General features: G+C 43.7%; 1 protein-coding gene and 1 pseudogene across 3 annotated transcripts; one reads left to right on the top strand and one right to left on the bottom strand.

The window, feature by feature from the left end:
* Positions 1-708: 708 nt before the first annotated feature.
* On the bottom strand, positions 709-12664 carry LOC115157260 (vasculin-like protein 1). Of its 3 annotated transcripts, none has more exons than XM_029705353.1 (11): positions 12217-12658; positions 9006-10200; positions 8812-8926; positions 6806-6935; positions 6338-6666; positions 4675-4750; positions 4181-4539; positions 3769-4002; positions 3507-3631; positions 3289-3391; positions 709-1063 (listed from the first exon to the last, which is right to left on the bottom strand). In XM_029705353.1, the coding sequence occupies exons 3-11, from the start codon at positions 8869-8871 to the stop codon at positions 929-931; spliced, it is 1551 nt and encodes a 516-aa protein (XP_029561213.1). In that variant the 5' UTR covers positions 8872-8926; positions 9006-10200; positions 12217-12658; the 3' UTR covers positions 709-928. The 3 variants fall into 3 exon arrangements, with proteins under 3 accessions (XP_029561213.1, XP_029561215.1, XP_029561216.1); XM_029705355.1 differs by having other exon boundaries at positions 3844-4002; positions 12217-12655; XM_029705356.1 differs by having other exon boundaries at positions 971-1080; positions 12217-12664.
* A 682-nt stretch (positions 12665-13346) lies between these two features.
* LOC115156442 (transmembrane protein 69-like) lies at positions 13347-14556 on the top strand (annotated as a pseudogene).
* Positions 14557-16719: the final 2163 nt, after the last annotated feature.

Below are 16719 nucleotides of genomic sequence, written 5' to 3'. Positions count from 1 at the left end.
TTGATTTCTGTAAAGAGACTTCAAAAAGGAGACCCACCTCTTGGAAAAACAAACTACTGTCCCAGTTCCTCCTAGCATTGATCTGTGGTGTACTCTAAACATGAATTTGTATGCTTATGGAATAGATATCCTGGCTGTGGCCATCCCAGCTGAATTCACCAATGACTGGGTTGGTGAGGGAGCAGAAGGTCACACTAGTGTCGGAAGCACAATGCTAAACCACTAACGGCTCATGTCAATCCCTATCGCATAGTGCGATTGAAATTAAAGTAAATTCCGGTTGAGCCGATATGCAGGGTTTACTGTGAGTGCAGGCTCCGAGCGCAGGGATATTGCCTTTAAATTTAAACCGCACTGATTGAATCTAGGCCTTAGTCTGGCTTAGTGGTAACATAAGTCTGCATGGTTTGTTTTTTCATTTGATTTATGGGAGGTGAGAAACGGAACTATTGACTGTCAGGTTTGTGTACTGTTAAGCAGCTGGATTCAATCCGTATAGCAGATCTGTTAATGGTTCTTTCCGATTGAGCTGACCTGCAGTGTTCACCGTGAACGTCGCCTTTAAATTTCAACCGAGCTGTAACACAGAACTGGGATACAAATTGAATCCAGCCCTAACTGCTAGACCACCCAACACTATTAGACAGTTGTCTATGGTGACGTCATTGATTAACCATGAACGCAATCAGAACACCAAGCAAGGCCTGATTCCTTTTGAAACATGTCAGGATACCATTTTAATATTGTTAGTCTCAAATCAGATGTGCATTGCCCTTTTCACGAACACAAAGTGAGGGGGAAGAGGCGCAACGCAGGAAAAATACATCTGCATGGCTAAGCAGGAACTTCCCCCTCCACTGGAATTTCCCCTTGTGCAAGAATAAGTCAAACGGGTGTTCTGAAGACGAGAGGGGTGTGTGTTTGTTCTTTAAAGCCACTTCGTCAGGTTGACATCATCGTCGTCTGAGGTCTGGCTGCTGGTTTCAGACTCGGAGCCCTCGTCCTTTTCTAAGTGGGCCTCGGCCACACATCTCCAGTGGGTGAAGATCCCATTCCTCTTCAGCTAGGAAGAACAAGAACCTAAGTGAAAACACAAACCTAAGCCTTGTTTATACCTGGTGATAACATGCGACCTTTGTCCTGATCTTATCCACATTCTGATTGTGCCCACACTAGCCGTTGCATCTACACATTGTAGTATTGTGTCCCTTATCCGTTCACATTGTGACCAGATTTGCCGGTTACTCCCTGTACACAAATTATGACAGATTCTTTCAAAATATGAATGTATTTATTTTAAAGCAAGTATTGATTGTAAGCTATAAAAATAAGAGTACCAGTCAAAAGTTTGGACACCATTTATTTTTACTATTTTCTACATCATAGAATAATAGTGAAGATCTCCAAACTATGAAATGACACATATGGAATCATGTAGTAACCAAAAGTATTAAATCAAAATATATTTTGATTTGAGGTTCTTCAAAGTAGCCACCCTTTGCCTTGACAGCTTTGCACACTCTTGGCATTCTCTCAACCAGCTTCATGAGGCAGTCACCTAGAATTGCATTCCAATTAACAAGTGTGCCTGCCTTCTTAAAAGTTCATTTGTTGAATTTATTTCCTTCTTAATGCATTATTTCCTTCTTAATGCAGTTGTGTTGTGACAAGGTAGGGGTGGTATACAGAATATAGCCCTATTTGGTAAAAGATCAAGTCCATATTTTGGCAAGAAAAGCTAAAATAAGCAAACATAAATGACAGTCCATTACTTTAAGACATGGTCAGTCAATTCGGAAAATGTCAATAACTTTGAACGTTTCTTCAAGTGCTGTCGCAAAAACCATCAATTGCTATGATGAAACTGGCTCTCATGAGGACCACCACAGGAATGGAAAACCCAGAGTTACCTCTGCTGCAGAGAAGTTCATTAGTTATCAGCCTCAGAAATTGCAGCCCAAATAAATGCTTCAGAGTTCAAGTAACAGACATCTCAACATCAACTGTTCAGAGGAGACTGAGTGAATCAGTCCTTCATGGTCGAATAGCTGCAAAGAAACCACTACTAAAGGACACCAATAATAAGAAGAGACTTGGTTGGGCCAAGAAACACGAGCAATGGACATTTTGGAAATCTCTTTTGGTCTGATGAGTCCAAATTTGAGATTTTTGTTTCCAACCGCCATGTCTTTGTGAGATGCAGAGTAGGTGAAGGGATGATCTCCTCATGTGTTATTCCCATCGTGAAGCATGGAGGAGGTGTGATGGTGCAGGGGTGCTTTGCTGGTGACACTGTCGTGATTTATTTAGAATTCAAGGCACACTTAACCAGCATTCTACAGCGATACGCCATCCCATCTGGTTTGCACTTAGTGGGACTATTTGTTTTTCAACAGGACAATGACCCAACACATCTCCAGGCTGTGTAAGGGCTAGTTGACCAAGAAGGAGAGTGATGGAGTGCTGCATCAGATGACCTGGCCTCCACAATCACCCGACCTCAACCCAATTGAGATGGTCTGGGATGAGTCGGACCGCAGAGTGAAGGAAAAGCAGCCAACAAGTGCTCAGCATATGTGGGAATTCCTTCAAGACTGTTGGAAAAGCATTCCTCATGAAGCTGGTTGAGAGAATGCCAAGGTTGTGCAAGGCTGTCATCAAGGCAAAGCGTGGCTACTTTGAAGAATCTAAAATATATTTAGATTTTTTTAACACTATTTTTGGTTCCTACATGATTCAATGTGTTATTTCATAGTGTTGACGTCTTCACTATTATTCTACAATGTAGAAAATAGTAAAAATTAAGAAAAACCCTTGAAATGTCCAAACTTTTGACTGGTACTGTATAGATGTATAAAAACTCCCAGTATTTTACTGGGTAAAACAAGTCCATTGTACGAAATGTCAATGATTTTAGAGGCCAGTATGATGATGATTTAAATGGTTTGACCATGCAGATAACAATGAGTCTTTTAATAATCTACACCGGTCAAAACATTTGGGCACAATCAGAATGTGGACATCAGGACAAAGGACGCATGTTAGACCCAAGTATAAACGGGCCTCCAGACACAAGCCTGGTCCCACACTATGTGCTTGAGACAACTCTACTGTACAGCATGACAGCAATGGAAGAGTTGGCAACAGCACGTACACTAGGCTACCTAAGCCCTAGCCATTTTCATTATATTTAAACACGTCACTTCCTATGAAGTTTAAAGCAGTCACCGAAGATGCTCATAACATTAATGATATTATTGTAAGATCGTGTCACAAACTCAGACGTACATGTTCAGTTTTAGTCTGGAACTCTCTGAGCTCTTCCTGAGTCAGGGGCAGGAAGCTGTCATCGTTTTCTGGGTATTCCTGCCAACCCATGGCCTTCAGTAACCTGCAACGAAACAGTGAACACTGCTTAGTAGACTGATAAAATGTAAAATGTAAATGTAAATGGTGTGTGTGTGTGTGTGTGTATATATATATATATATATATATGTCAGTCATACCGGTGTTCTGCCTCCAGTGAGCTAGACAAGTGATCAGTGTCTGAGTCGCTGAGGGAGTGAGACAGGCCGTTCTCATTGCAGACTCCCTGGCTGTAGGCTTTGGGCTCTGGGGTGCTGCTCTCGCCCTGAAGAGTCATTTACACCAAAGAATAGACACCTTAATAAAACAGGTCACTTCTGCTTACATATGAAGTGAGCCATGTAACGCTCCACATTTGACATGCCTCTAGTTTATTTTTGTTCAGTCAGCCTGTGAATTTACCTTCAATTGGTTTGAATGTAACATTTTGGAGGGCCTTTGCGTCCCACTTGGACATTTTCTAGGGGTGTTATGTACCTCTCCAGGTGCCCCAGGGCTGCTGCTGGAGGTCAGGTCACCGGTGACCTCGTCCTTCAGCATCCGCAGGAAGTCACTCTTCCGGTCTGGTCCGCGCCGCATCAGCTTCAGCCGTGACGACGAGGCGATGTCTATGGGAGGAGTCGTACTGAAAGGACGCTGATTGAAAAAACAGAGAGAGGGAGGAAAAATGTTGAGCCCTTGCTTGTGGTTTCTAACAGTTACGTAAACTTTTTCTCCCTTTATTTTGCTCCTCGGGACTGGATTTGTATGGCCTGCTATACTCTCTCTATGAACCCCTTTTGCCTGTGTAAGGGGTCTGGAGAGCTGCCCTCACCTCTTTGGGGGTGTTGTGGCTATGTAGCTGGGTGGCGGGGGCGGAGGGTTTGGCTGCAGACACAGGGCTGGTGAAGACAGAGTCTCGTCCTGACAGGTGGAGGCCAGGCTTGGTGGAGTCTCTCCCACTCGGCTTCCACTGAGGGGGCTTGGTGGGCACCATGGCAGACTTGGGCACCAGGTTCTTATAGACTGAGTGGGTAGAGCTAGCGATGGTGGGCAGGGCTTTGCTGCCATTGATGGGTGGGGCTCCGGAGCTGACGAAGCCAGTAGAGAACGCAGTGCATCCTGGGTCCTCCTTGGAAACCTTCTTGATCACCAGCATCTTAGACACCATCTGCTTGCCACTAGGCGGGTTCTCTGGAGAGATGGGAGCAACTAGTTAGGAGGGGGGTAATGACATGGAGACAAAGGGAGTGGGCTGAACTTTGTGAAGACGTTACTGGTGTCAACTTTGTAATGTCAATAGATCAATTAATCTATTAGAGAGATTACCCCATACTCCAGCGTGAGGAGCCACTGGCCTCATCTGGTTCCCGGGCTTTCCAGTTGTTTCAGGGTTAAGGGAGGGCTGGTAGGAAAACATTGACATTATTTCACAAGTTTGTATATACAGTATATTTCCCATTATGTTTTATGTTTAGCTGTACCAATCCAGGTATTTTCCATGTTAGGTCTTAAAACCTCTTAGGGCTAGGGGGCAGAATTTTCACGGCCGGATGAAAAACGTACCCAAATTAAACTGGTTACTACTCTTGCCAAGAAAATAGAATATGCATATAATTAGTAGATTTGGATAGAAAACACTCTGACGTTTCTAAAACTGTTTGAATGGTGTCTGTGAGTATAACAGAACTCATATGGCAGGCAAAAACCTGAGAAAATTTCAACCAGGAAGTGGAAGGTCTGAGAATTGTAGTTCTACTTTTGAATCCCTAGAGAAACTACAAATACTTAGGGGTCACATTGCACTTCCTAGGGCTTCCATTGGCTGTCAAAAGCCCTCCGAAAATTGTTTCATCCGTATCCAGTAACCGGGCAGAATATAGGAGCTCAGTTACTGAGTGGCCTGCCTGGCAACAAAGGGATTAGAAATGCGCAGTCACGCGAGCGCGCCTTTCCTTATTTTTCTTCTGAAATGAATACGCTATTGTCCTGTTGGAATATTATCGCAATTCTACGTTAAAAATACCAGGAAGATTGATTTTAAACAGCGTTTGACATGCTTCTAAGTACGGTAATGGAACATTTTGACTTTTTGTGTCTCAAATTACGCTCGCGCGTTATGCATTTGGATAGTGACCTGAACGCAAGAACAAAACGGAGGTATTTGGACATAAATATGGATTATTTGGAACAAAAACATAATTTCTTGTGGAAGTAGCAGTCCTGGGAGTGCATTCTGATGAAGATCAGCAAAGGTAATACAATATTTCTAATACTAATTCTGAGTTTAGGTTGCCCCGAACTTGGCAGGTGTCTGAATAGCTCGCCGTGATGGCTGAGCAATGTACTCAGAATATTGAAAAATGTGCTTTCGCCCGAAAAGCTATTTTAAAATTTGACACAGCGGTTGCATAAAGGACTACTGTATCTATAATTCTTAAAATAATTATGTATTTTGTCAACGTTGCTGATGACAATTTCTGAACATCACGCGCCAATGTAAAATGCTGTTTTTGGATATAAATATTAACTTTATCGAACAAAACATACATGTATTGTGTAACATGATGTCCTAGGAGTGTCACCTGATGAAGATCGACAAAGGTTAGTGCTTCATTTAGCTGTGTTTTCGGTTTTTGTGACATATCTCCTTACTTAGAAAATGTCTGTGTGGTTATTTTTGTCTATGTACTCTCCTAACATAATCTAATGTTTTGCTTTCGCTGTAAAGCCTTTTTGAAATCGGACAATGTGGTTACATTAAGGAGAAGTGTATCTTTAAAATGGTGTAAAATAGTCGTATGTTTCGCGCCATGCTATCTTGTCAAAAAATCCTGTTAACGGGATCCTATCTCGAAGGGGTCCCCAAGAAGTTAATGTCACTATGCCCATTGACTAATATGTGACATATGGCACAGTAACTCAAGACTGTAAAATGTGACAAGAAGTTGTCAAGAGGTTTTCAGAAATGGAGGATGAGATTATTACTCACAAAGTCCTCTTCCACAAACTTCAGATTGTCCTCCCTGCTGTGTTCATCATTGGGGAACTTGTCCTGGTAGAGGGTCCCAGGGGCGCTCTTGCGGGGATGGAAGTTGCCGTTGCGCTGCCGGTGTCCCCCCTGCCTGTCCCCTCCTCCCGTCCCGTGGCGTTTGGGTTGGCGCCCCGGGTGGTGGTGCCTGTCCTGTGCCGCCCCGTGCCAGGTGGGATGAGCCTCCTTCCAGCAGGACCCCCCCGCTAGACCACCACGCCTCCCCTTCGCCACCCCAGAGTCCACAGAGTCATGTCTCAGGAGGAGAGAGGGCTGCTGCCACCCATCACCTGCAGACACACACAGGACAGTAAGTTTAATACTATGTAACGAAACAAACACCGCTCTTTCAAGCAGGCTGTCAACAAACCACACATCACAAAAACGTTTTTGGGGGGTCGCGCAGGGGGTTCTGATCGTCAGGGTTACCTGCGGGGGCCTGCAGGGGCCCGTTGTTAAAGAAGCCATCGGAGGAGTTGTGTCGGCGGCGGCTCACGGCAGCACGGCTGTTCCGGTGGTGATGGGGGTCGCCATGCTTCTCTAGGCTGGCTGCAGGGGACTGGATACAAAAAGAAAAAAGATTATATTTTTGTCACGTGCACAAGTACAGTGTAATGCCTTTCTTGCAACCGCATTCCCAACAATGCAGTAATCAATATCAGTAGTATTATAAATAGAACAAAAACACACGAGAAATAAGAACACTAGAAAGTAAGTAAGCCATATACAGGGTAAAAAAAGTCTAAGAAAAACGGCAAAAGAATTACAAAAAAGTTGCGTCGGAGCTCGCAAGACTGCAGCCATAGAGTACGTCGTCATCATTGTCAAAAAAAAAGAAAAAAGGGCAGTGAAGTGAAACCACGTGCTCCCAGATCATACCCCTAGTCTTCTAGTACCTCCACACACAATTATGAAACAGGAATGAATTCTCTCACACCAAACGCAACATTTTTCATTTGATTTATTTAGCAATACAATGTCACACAGATACATAATATAGATACACTATATATACAAAAGTATGTGGACACCTTTTCAAATTAGTAGATTCAGCCATTTCAGCCACACAAGTTGCTGACAGGTGTATAACATCGAGCACACAGCCATGCAATCTCCATAGACAAACATTGGCAGTAGAATGGCCTTATTGAAGAGCTCAGTGATGTTCAAAGTGGCACCGTCATAGGATGCCACCTTTCCAATCAAATTTCTGCCCTGCTAGAGCTGCCCTAGTCAACTGTAAATGCTGTAATTGTGAAGTGGCAACGCCTAGGAGCAACAACGGCTCAGCCGCAAAGTGGTGGGCCACACAAGCTTACAGAACGGGACCACCGAGTGCTGAAGCGTGCAGCTCGTACAACTCGATGGGACTGACCTCAACCCCATCAAACACCTTTGGGATGAATTGGAATGCCGACTGCGAGCCAGGCCTAACCACCCAACAGCAGTGCCCGACCTCACTAATACTCGTGGCTGAATGGAAGCAAGTCCCTGCAGCAATTTTCCAACATCTAGTGGAAAGCCTTCCCAGAAGAGTGGAGGCTGTTATAGCAGCAAAAGGGGGACCAACTCCATATTAATGCCCATGATTTTGGAATGAGATGTTTGACAAGCAGGTGTCCATATACCTTTGGTCATGTAGTGTGTCTATGTAATATGCAGTCATGTGGACATTAAGCAGCTTAGGTTTGGTGTTTATGTAATAACTTAGTGTTGTCCATCAGTCACTACTATCAGCTTGATCTTACTGGACTGCCAATGTTGAGATCGGTATCCACAACTAATTTGGCTGGTGTACAACCTGAAAAAAAAATCACCTGGTATAGACTACACTCTGACGACCAGATTACTCCAAGCTCTTGCTGAGAGTTAAAAAAAAACACTGTTCTCATTTAGCTGAATCTCAATCCCGTGTCTAGTAGTCCCACGAGCAAGACAACACCACAACAGGCTCTCCTGCTTTTCACACTTCTCCATCTGTCCATTCACCTTCCCTTTCTAGTTAAATAAAGGTTAAATAAAAATAAAATAAATACAATTCTACTGCTTTCACTTACCACACGAAGAAAACACATAACAAATCATACAGAGCCTGGATGATAGCAACTCTATGAGGAATGAATAATAAAACAAGCAAAATCCCCTTCACTCTTCATCCTCTCTCCATTACAGTCTACATTCATTCAATAGGACTTCCTTGATTTTCTCCTGTCTGTTTCCCTTAGTACAAACTGTATCTCTGACTATTTTTCCTGTGCTGATTGCAGTCAGTCTGCCCCCAATAAGCCTGCCCCTGGTTGTGCGCACACACAAACGTATGTAAATACCCACACACACACACACACACACACACACACACACACACACACACACACACACACACACACACACACACACACACACACACACACACACACACACACACACAGTCTCACCTTGGCAGGCTGGGGCGTGGAGAAGTTAAGCCAGGCAGGAACAAAGTCATGCTGCGCCATTTAGGTCCAGTGTCTCCTGTCAGTGGATCGAGGCATCAAACCTCATGGCAAGGATCTGACACAGAGTAAAATGAATGAGAAATCTTGGATTTTGGGACAAAAGAAACACATTGTTACATAAGACTTATTATTACCCCAGAGTCTTTGGCTCTGAAGTCCTCTCCTCTTCCTCTCGGTCTCTGCCTCCTCTGTGGGATTGACTCAGAGTGTGTGATGGAGAGCAGCACCTCACTGCCAAGCCCTCCTCCACCTCCAGGACAGAACAGCCCCTTTCCCCAGAGGCAGACCCCGTCGTCCAGGGTGAAAAGTTGGGTGTCGGGTCACAGGATTCTGGGATTATCTGGAATGGTGATCCAGAGGCGCGTTGTTACCCCCAAATTCGTCCTGATCACTCTACCGAAGCAGGTAGGATTCTTTGTCAGGGGAAGAGACACATGGAACCCGCTTGATCCGTTTTGTGAAACAGAAGGTTCTGATTGGTGGGCTCAGTAGACAGGCAAGTGAATTGCCCAATGGGAGAGGCAGGTGCAGGTTGTCTGCTGAGATTGGAAGCTCTGGGGCATCGATCCTTGTCAGTGTGAACGGGACAGCTCCACTATGACATCAGAAGTGTGCTGGAAGGAGGTTCTGGCTCTTCTCCTGCCACTATGAGTGCCAGCTCTTAGTCATTTTAGGCTCTACCCAAACACATGCAGAAAATAAATCAATTCAGAGACCTCTTTTAATTCCAATGGAGGTCACTGAAAACCACAGCTCACCTCATTAAACTGGTGAAAAGGCTGTCTGGGGTTGAAGGGGGAAAAAAGGTGTCTAGTATTACAGTCACATGACAGTAAAGGCAGCAGAATCCACTGTTACATTTCTGACATCTTCAATTCCGGTCAGTGAAATGTTGATACTGCAGAGCAACACATTATAATGCTGTGTTTCAATGCATACTAAAGACAATGGTGTCTCAACGGCTGGTTAGATTGGTTGCTTTCTTCATCTGTCCTATTATATTTGCTGGTATAATTAGCCGTAGTTGTGTGGTTGAAGGATGAGAGTGCAAAAGTTTTTAAACAGTATAACAGCAATCGCTTACGATCAGTGTCCTGTGTGTCACAACACACCTGGGACTCCTTTGTTGAAAGACAAAAAATAAACGTGTCCATAAAAGAGGGAACCTCTGAAAGGCAAATATCTTCCTTTCTTCAAAGCAAAGAAGGTGTAGGAACATACGGAGCATGTGTCAGAAGGACAGGTGCTGTGCAGTTACTCCTAGTATTTTCCGTCCTCTTGTAGTGTTGCTTTCACATGTAGTAGTATCTGCACTTATGCAGACCGGACCTGCAAAAACAAAACAGAAATACTTTTTAATCTCAGACACACCGGTAAGGTTGTATTGCACAGACCCTTAACTTACAAGTTTATGCAGGTGTATACCCAAGTCATGTTTCCAGCACAATCTGTACTGTATGTCAAACTTGATGAATAGTTCTTCCAGAACACCTTTGATGAACCCACAATATAGCTTCTCATTCAAAAGACAGCAAACACAATGCAATGGTAAAAAAAAACGTCTTGAAGCAAAACATAATCAAAAACCAGAGCTCTTTATACATTTTATACTCCCTTACAAAACTGCAAGCTTTTATCAAATATGTATACCAGTCTAAAAATATTCTAGACCTGAAATGTTTCTCACTCTCTCCCAGCTCCTGATCTAAATCGGGCAGTGAGTGATTGTGTGTTCTAAACTACTAAGAACGGTGACCCACTCACAGCATGTCATCATCATTAATGATCATGAGGCTGCAGTGCTTCCTAAATACAAATCAATAAACATGACTTGCCTAGTTAAAAGGTACAATTATATATATTTTTTTATTAAAAAATCCTTTATAGTACTGTGATAGGCTGTCCAATGGCTTCCATTGTGTATTGAGTTGACCAAGTTATTGTGAACACATTCACTTTTACAAACAAGTTAAGAGACTGTCAAAATTCTTAAGAAATAATTTGAGCAGATTGAGGAAGCAAAAACTTTGATCACTGCTAGCTAATTATCTGGCTACGTACAAAAGTATGCACACCCCTTCAAATGAGTGGATTTGGCTATTACAGCCACAACTGTTGCTGACAGGTGTATAAAATCGAGCACACAGCCATGCAATCGCCATAGACAAATATTGGCAGTAGTATGGCCTTACTGAAGAGCTCAGTGACTTTCAACGTGGTGAAGTGGAAACGTCTAGGAGCAACAACGGCTCAGCCGCCAAGTGGTAGGCCACACAAGCTCACAGAACGGGACCGCAGAGCTCTGTAGTGCGTAAAAATCGTCAGTCCTCTGTTGTAACACTCACTAGTGAGTTCCAAACTGCCTCTGGAAGCAACGTCAGCAAAATAACTGTTCGTCTGGAGCTTCATGAAATTAGTTTACATTGCCGAGCAGCAGCACACACGCCTAAGATCCCCATGCACAATGCCAAGTGTTAGCTGGAGTAGTGCAAAGCTCGCCGGCATTGGACTGGAGCAGTGGAAACGTGTTCTCTGGAGTGATGAATCACGCTTCACCATCTGGCAGTCCGACGGCCAAATCTGGGTTAGCCGGATGCCAGGAGAACGCTACCTACCCATATGCATACTTCCAACTGTAAAGTTTGGTGGAGGAGGAATAATGGTCCGGGGCTGTTTTGCATGGTTTGGGCTTAGTTCCAGTAGAGGGAAATCTTAACACTACAACATACATTGATATTCTAGATGATTCTGTGCTTCCAACTTTGTGGCAACAGTTTGGGGAAGGCCCTTTCCTATTTTAGCATGACCATGCCCCCTGTGCACAAAGCGAGGTCCATACAGAAATGGTTTGTCAGGATCGGTGTGGAAGAACTTGACTGGCCTACACAGAGCCCTGACCTCAACCCCATCGACCACGTTTGGGAAGAATTGGAACGCCGACTACGAGCCAGGCCTAATCACCCAACATCAGTGCCGGACCTCACTACTGGTCTAGTGGAAAGTCTTCCCAGAAGAGTGTAGGTTGTTACAGCAGCAAAGGGGGAACCAACTCCATATTAATGCTAATGGGCTATGATTTTGGAATGAGATGTTCAACGAGTAGGTGTCCACATACTTTTGGCCATGCAATGTACAGTATATTCCTTGTAAACTCGTTGTAACCAAGTTGTTAGCAAGCTAGCTAGCCACGACTATCACCAAAGGTGGCAAGTCAACTAGTTAACATACAGTAACTCGCACAACTACGACCCAGTCTCAGACACATACAATATATTTTTGCAACAGAGTAACATGTAGTTGTTTCTAATATTGCTGTCAAATTTCTGCAAATAGAGGTAAACAGACCTTCGCTTCGTTGGCACAACACGGCTTCAAAATGGCTACCGCGTTAGCCCACACGGGGTCGGAGGATTCGGGCGCTAGCTAGCTAATAACGTTATATCTACCGTTAGCTTGCTAGATTTGATATGATGATGCCAAAACCTACTTATATCAAGCAATATCTTCATGAAATACGATTTAAAAAATATATCTTGACTATTAATATTCCTTTAGCACTGCAATACTTTCTTCCTGCTATGTGCCTCCAGATTAAAGTGGCGATTGGGTGTTTGTTTGTGTTTTTGGAGCGCTCGCGGAGCTTACTTATCTGGGGTACGTTCAAGTTCTTATAATTTTGCAACCTCAGGCGCGTAGCATTTTGTTTCAAACTGAATAGGAGTGGGATTTTTTGTATACTAAAAACGTCGGAGCAGATTAGAAAGAAATTAGTTAAAACATTTTGCAATCAAAATAGTATTTTTATTTCTTTATTTAACTAGGCAAGTCAGGAACAAATTCTTATTTACAATGACGGCCTACCGGGGAACAGTGGGTTAACTGCCTTGTTCAGGGGCAGAACGACAGATTTTAACCTTGTCAGTTCGGGGATTCGACCCAGCACCTGCCGCCCCTGTTTAACTAGTACTAAAAAAAAGTACTAGCTAACTACATATTTGTGATATTGAATGCGACACACTATTTCCAGGCAGGCGCACTAATCGATCACTGCAGAAATCAAACTTTCGTCAGACACAGTGAATCGAGTAATCGACCTTACAAACCTATGCAATGGCTAATTTATTATTGATCTGCACAACGTGAAGATCAAGGGTGACAAAAATGTAAGCACAGGCTTTTGTTAGAACATGTCTATTAATTTGGATATCTAACGTTAGATAATGCTAAAGAGGTCAAAGCTTGTTAGCTAGCTAACCAGTTTGATCTTGCTATGTTCTAAAATGCTCATGCACCTCTTCCCCTTTTAAGTAAAAAAAAAAGATCTAATTTGCATTGAAGAGACAATTGTGTGGTAAGTAGGAACATTACACTAGTTCCTATGACACCATCATATTGGTCTGTCAAATTGACCTTGCAACAAATAGCCAAAAACATCTGTGTTCTCTGGGCCAGATCATATTAAACCCTACTGAGAAATGCTTTCTGCAACACTGTTTTTTTTTTACTCCCAGGGTCCAACATGGCGATCTCTGCAACGGGTACTCTGGGGGTCCAGCTGTACGGTGAAGAGGGACTGTTTTTACACCAGTTCCAACCACTTGATGGCTCCACAAGTTTCCATGGTGACTTCGCTACTGTTCCGGAGACTAGCCTCCTCCAGGTTTCTGACCCTCAGGTCCCTAAGCTGCTCTGCTTCTTTGCTCTGCCAGGGGCACCCCGCTCCCAGGGCCCCTGGGAGGAGAGAACCAACATCGCCTCAGCATGAAAACCCTGGTCAATGCCTCGGCTATTCCGCCCTCCTTCCACTCCTGGGTGCCCCCCTGCTGATAGCTGTGACCCAGTCCTACCTCCCTGAGGTGGCCTACGCCCAGGTGGTCTATGGGGCCTCCATCATGTCCTTCCTGGGCGGGGCCCGCTGGGGCTTTTCCCTGCCTAAAGGAAGCTCTGCCCAGCGCAACTGGATGAACCTGGGCAACAGTGGTGCCCTCCCTGCTGGCCTATCTGGTTCTGCACTGCAGGGACAATATTGCAGAGGGAGCCCTGGTGGTCATCATGGGGCTGGGCCTGGCCCTGCACAACAATCAAACTCTGCTGCCTGGCTACCCCGGCTGGTTGAAAGCCTTGGAAACCATACTTACTCTGGTGGCTACCTTCTCCCTGGATGCCACATTGACACTGAAGAAGATGTGCCCGGAGAGGAAGAGCAAGACAGTTGACTAGGTAATGGTGGCTAGGGGATACTCACTCAGAGTTTACACTTGAGAGCTAAAGTATCTCAAGAAGACAAGTGAATGAATAGTGGAACACAGATCAGGGTCTTGTTCAGTAGGAGTTAACGGGAGAAAATGGAGGTGGTGCAACATTGTTTAAAACAAAAAAAATGACATTTTCACATGAATTTTCTTTTAATCAATGTGTTATTCATGACACATCCGTTCCTCAACAGGTGAGAATTGAAATCTAAATTAACTTTAATCTAGTGCCGTTGCCGAATGAAGGTGATACAAGCTACAGTATTTTCAAACAAAGGGACATTTCTCAGTGTTCTTGGAATGGTGAGTACTGACTAAAAAAGGCACTGATATTTACAGTGTTTTTTTTGTTTGTTTTATATACACAATGGCTGCGTTTCAGTCAATGAGACATATTAAACAGAAATACTGAGTGCAACAGTTCTACTACAGAGTAATGTACCTTAGTGATCATTTAACAAACGCTGTGAGCACAGCAGAACGATAACATAAGCTTACCATTTCCAACCGTAACAAAGTTTCACGAGGGGCCATAAGTAACATTTTTCTCATAGTAGCTTCTTCCTTCAGCAGTCAAGTAAGTGCAGTACAAGGTTTAATATAACTCAGTGTAAACACATGAAGCCCATTGCACTAGCAGTCAGTCAACCTTCAGTCAACATGGATAACTCACAACTCTCATGGAAGTTAAACATAGTTTTGGTGGTAATTTTGAGAAATTGAAGTTGGGCAAAATTTATATTCAAATTTCCATTTAAAGTGCACAGGTTGAAACAATTGATAGGATATCACAAAGAGTGACAGCCAGCCCTCCCATTCTCAGAAACAGACAAACATCCTTCGTACACTTCGGTGGACAATATAATGGTCCTGAAAGTGGCAATGTTTTTAAGTTCACACAAATAAGCTGAGACAATACAGTAACAATGAAAGCTATTGAACATCCAGAAACACTGGCACACTTCTCTGAAACAGAACAGTGAAGTGACTGATTGATGGAGACAGATGGGTCTGCCATGTGACTGACTGGGAGTAAGTACTGTAGCCTAGCCAGCTCATTTGAATCAACAGTTTCTTGGTTGGCAGTGTCCCAGTCATCCGTTTGGCTCAGTGTACGTCTTGTTACATAAAACAATTAAAAAAAAACAATCCAGAATAACAAAACAATCCAAACACTCTGAAATCCATCTATTCCACTCGAAGTCCACAGAAAGTGATTTGTCTTGTATTTTGAAAACACCAAACTCTTCTAGCTAAAAAATTCTCTGTGTTCATGCTCTGTGAGGAGCTCAAGAGTATTCTACAAGTCTCATCCCAACTGTAGTTCACCCTCCATTAGCTAACAGAGTACAATGTGTGACCATGGGTATAGCAGATAACGGAATTCGATTCTGCTGCGGCGTTCTGCCACTGCTGTTCAAAAGTTAAATACATTGCTGGTGAAGGCCATGTTGATAATGAACTTGAGGACTCGTCTTTGATATGGCTAAGAACGTCATATGCAGTTGTCTAGTGTGTCCAACCTGGGTAGCAAACCCAGTCTCCTGCTGCACCACAGAGTCAGCCCACTAAGGGCAAATTCATGATAATGGAATTACGCTGAGACTCACTTTAAAATATGTCAAACAAAAAACAATGATTACAAAGTTAAACAAACCATAGAACTCTATGCACAATGCCTACTTTGAACAATTTCCAATGGAAATTTTACAAAAACACATTTACATTAAGAACTGTGCCGTTAAAGTTTGGTACAGAATAAAACTGTGGGAGATTTTACTGTAATTCTGTTACGAAACTTTGCATCTGCACAGTTTTTCTAGTAAATTTATATTTTTTTTTACTGTGTAAATTGTTCAAAGTACTAGTTGTGCATAGAGTTCTATGGTTTGTTAAACTTAGAAATATGTTTTTTATTCACTCATGACTGCACGGCCAGGCACGACTCCAACACCATCATTAAGTTTGCTGATGACAACAGTGGTAGGCCAGATCACCGACAACGATGAGACAGCCTATAAGGAGGAGGTCAGAGACCTGACCGTGTGGTGCAAGGACAACAACCTCTCCCTCAACGTGATCAAGACAAAGGAGATGATTGTGGATTACAGGAAAAGGAGGACCAAGCATTCTCATCGACGGGGCTGTAGTGGAGCAGGTTGAGAGCTTCAAGTTCCTTGGCGTCCACATCACCAACAAACTAACATGGTTCAAGCACACCAAGATAGTCGTGAAGAGGGCACGACAAAACCTATTTCCCTCAGGAGACTGAAAAGATTTGGCATGGGTTCTCAGATCCTCAAAAGGTTTTACAGCTGCACCATCGAGAGCATCCTGACGGGTTGCATCACTGCCTGCTATGGCAACTGCTCGGCCTCCGACCGCAAGGCACTACAGAGGGTAGTGCATACGGCCCAGTACATCACTGGGGCCAAGCTTCCTGCCATCCAGGACCTCTATACTAGGCGGTGTCAGAGGAAGGCCCTAAAAATTGTCAAAGAATCCAGCCACCCTAGTCATAGACTGTTCTCTTTGCTATCGCACGGAAAGCGGTACCGGAGCACCAAGTCTAGGTCCAAGAGGCTCCTAAATAGCT

This window comes from Salmo trutta, chromosome 21 (assembly GCF_901001165.1).
Source record: "Salmo trutta chromosome 21, fSalTru1.1, whole genome shotgun sequence".
Lineage (NCBI taxonomy): Eukaryota > Metazoa > Chordata > Actinopteri > Salmoniformes > Salmonidae > Salmo > Salmo trutta.
The sequence above is the reverse complement of the archived record's forward strand: the minus strand, read 5'-3'. Positions and strand labels throughout refer to the sequence as shown.

What these genes read in the sequence shown, in the direction of transcription:
- LOC115157260 (XM_029705353.1), bottom strand. Translation starts at nt 8,871, where the DNA reads ATGGCGCAGCATGACTTTGTTCCTGCCTGGCTTAACTTCTCCACGCCC. An exon ending in TCCTCACGCTGGAGTATGGG is followed by an intron (nt 4,540 to 4,674) that starts GTAATCTCTCTA and finishes CCATCTCTCCAG; the next exon opens with AGAACCCGCCTAGTGGCAAG. An exon ending in TACATTCAAACCAATTGAAG is followed by an intron (nt 3,632 to 3,768) that starts GTAAATTCACAG and finishes ATGACTCTTCAG; the next exon opens with GGCGAGAGCAGCACCCCAGA.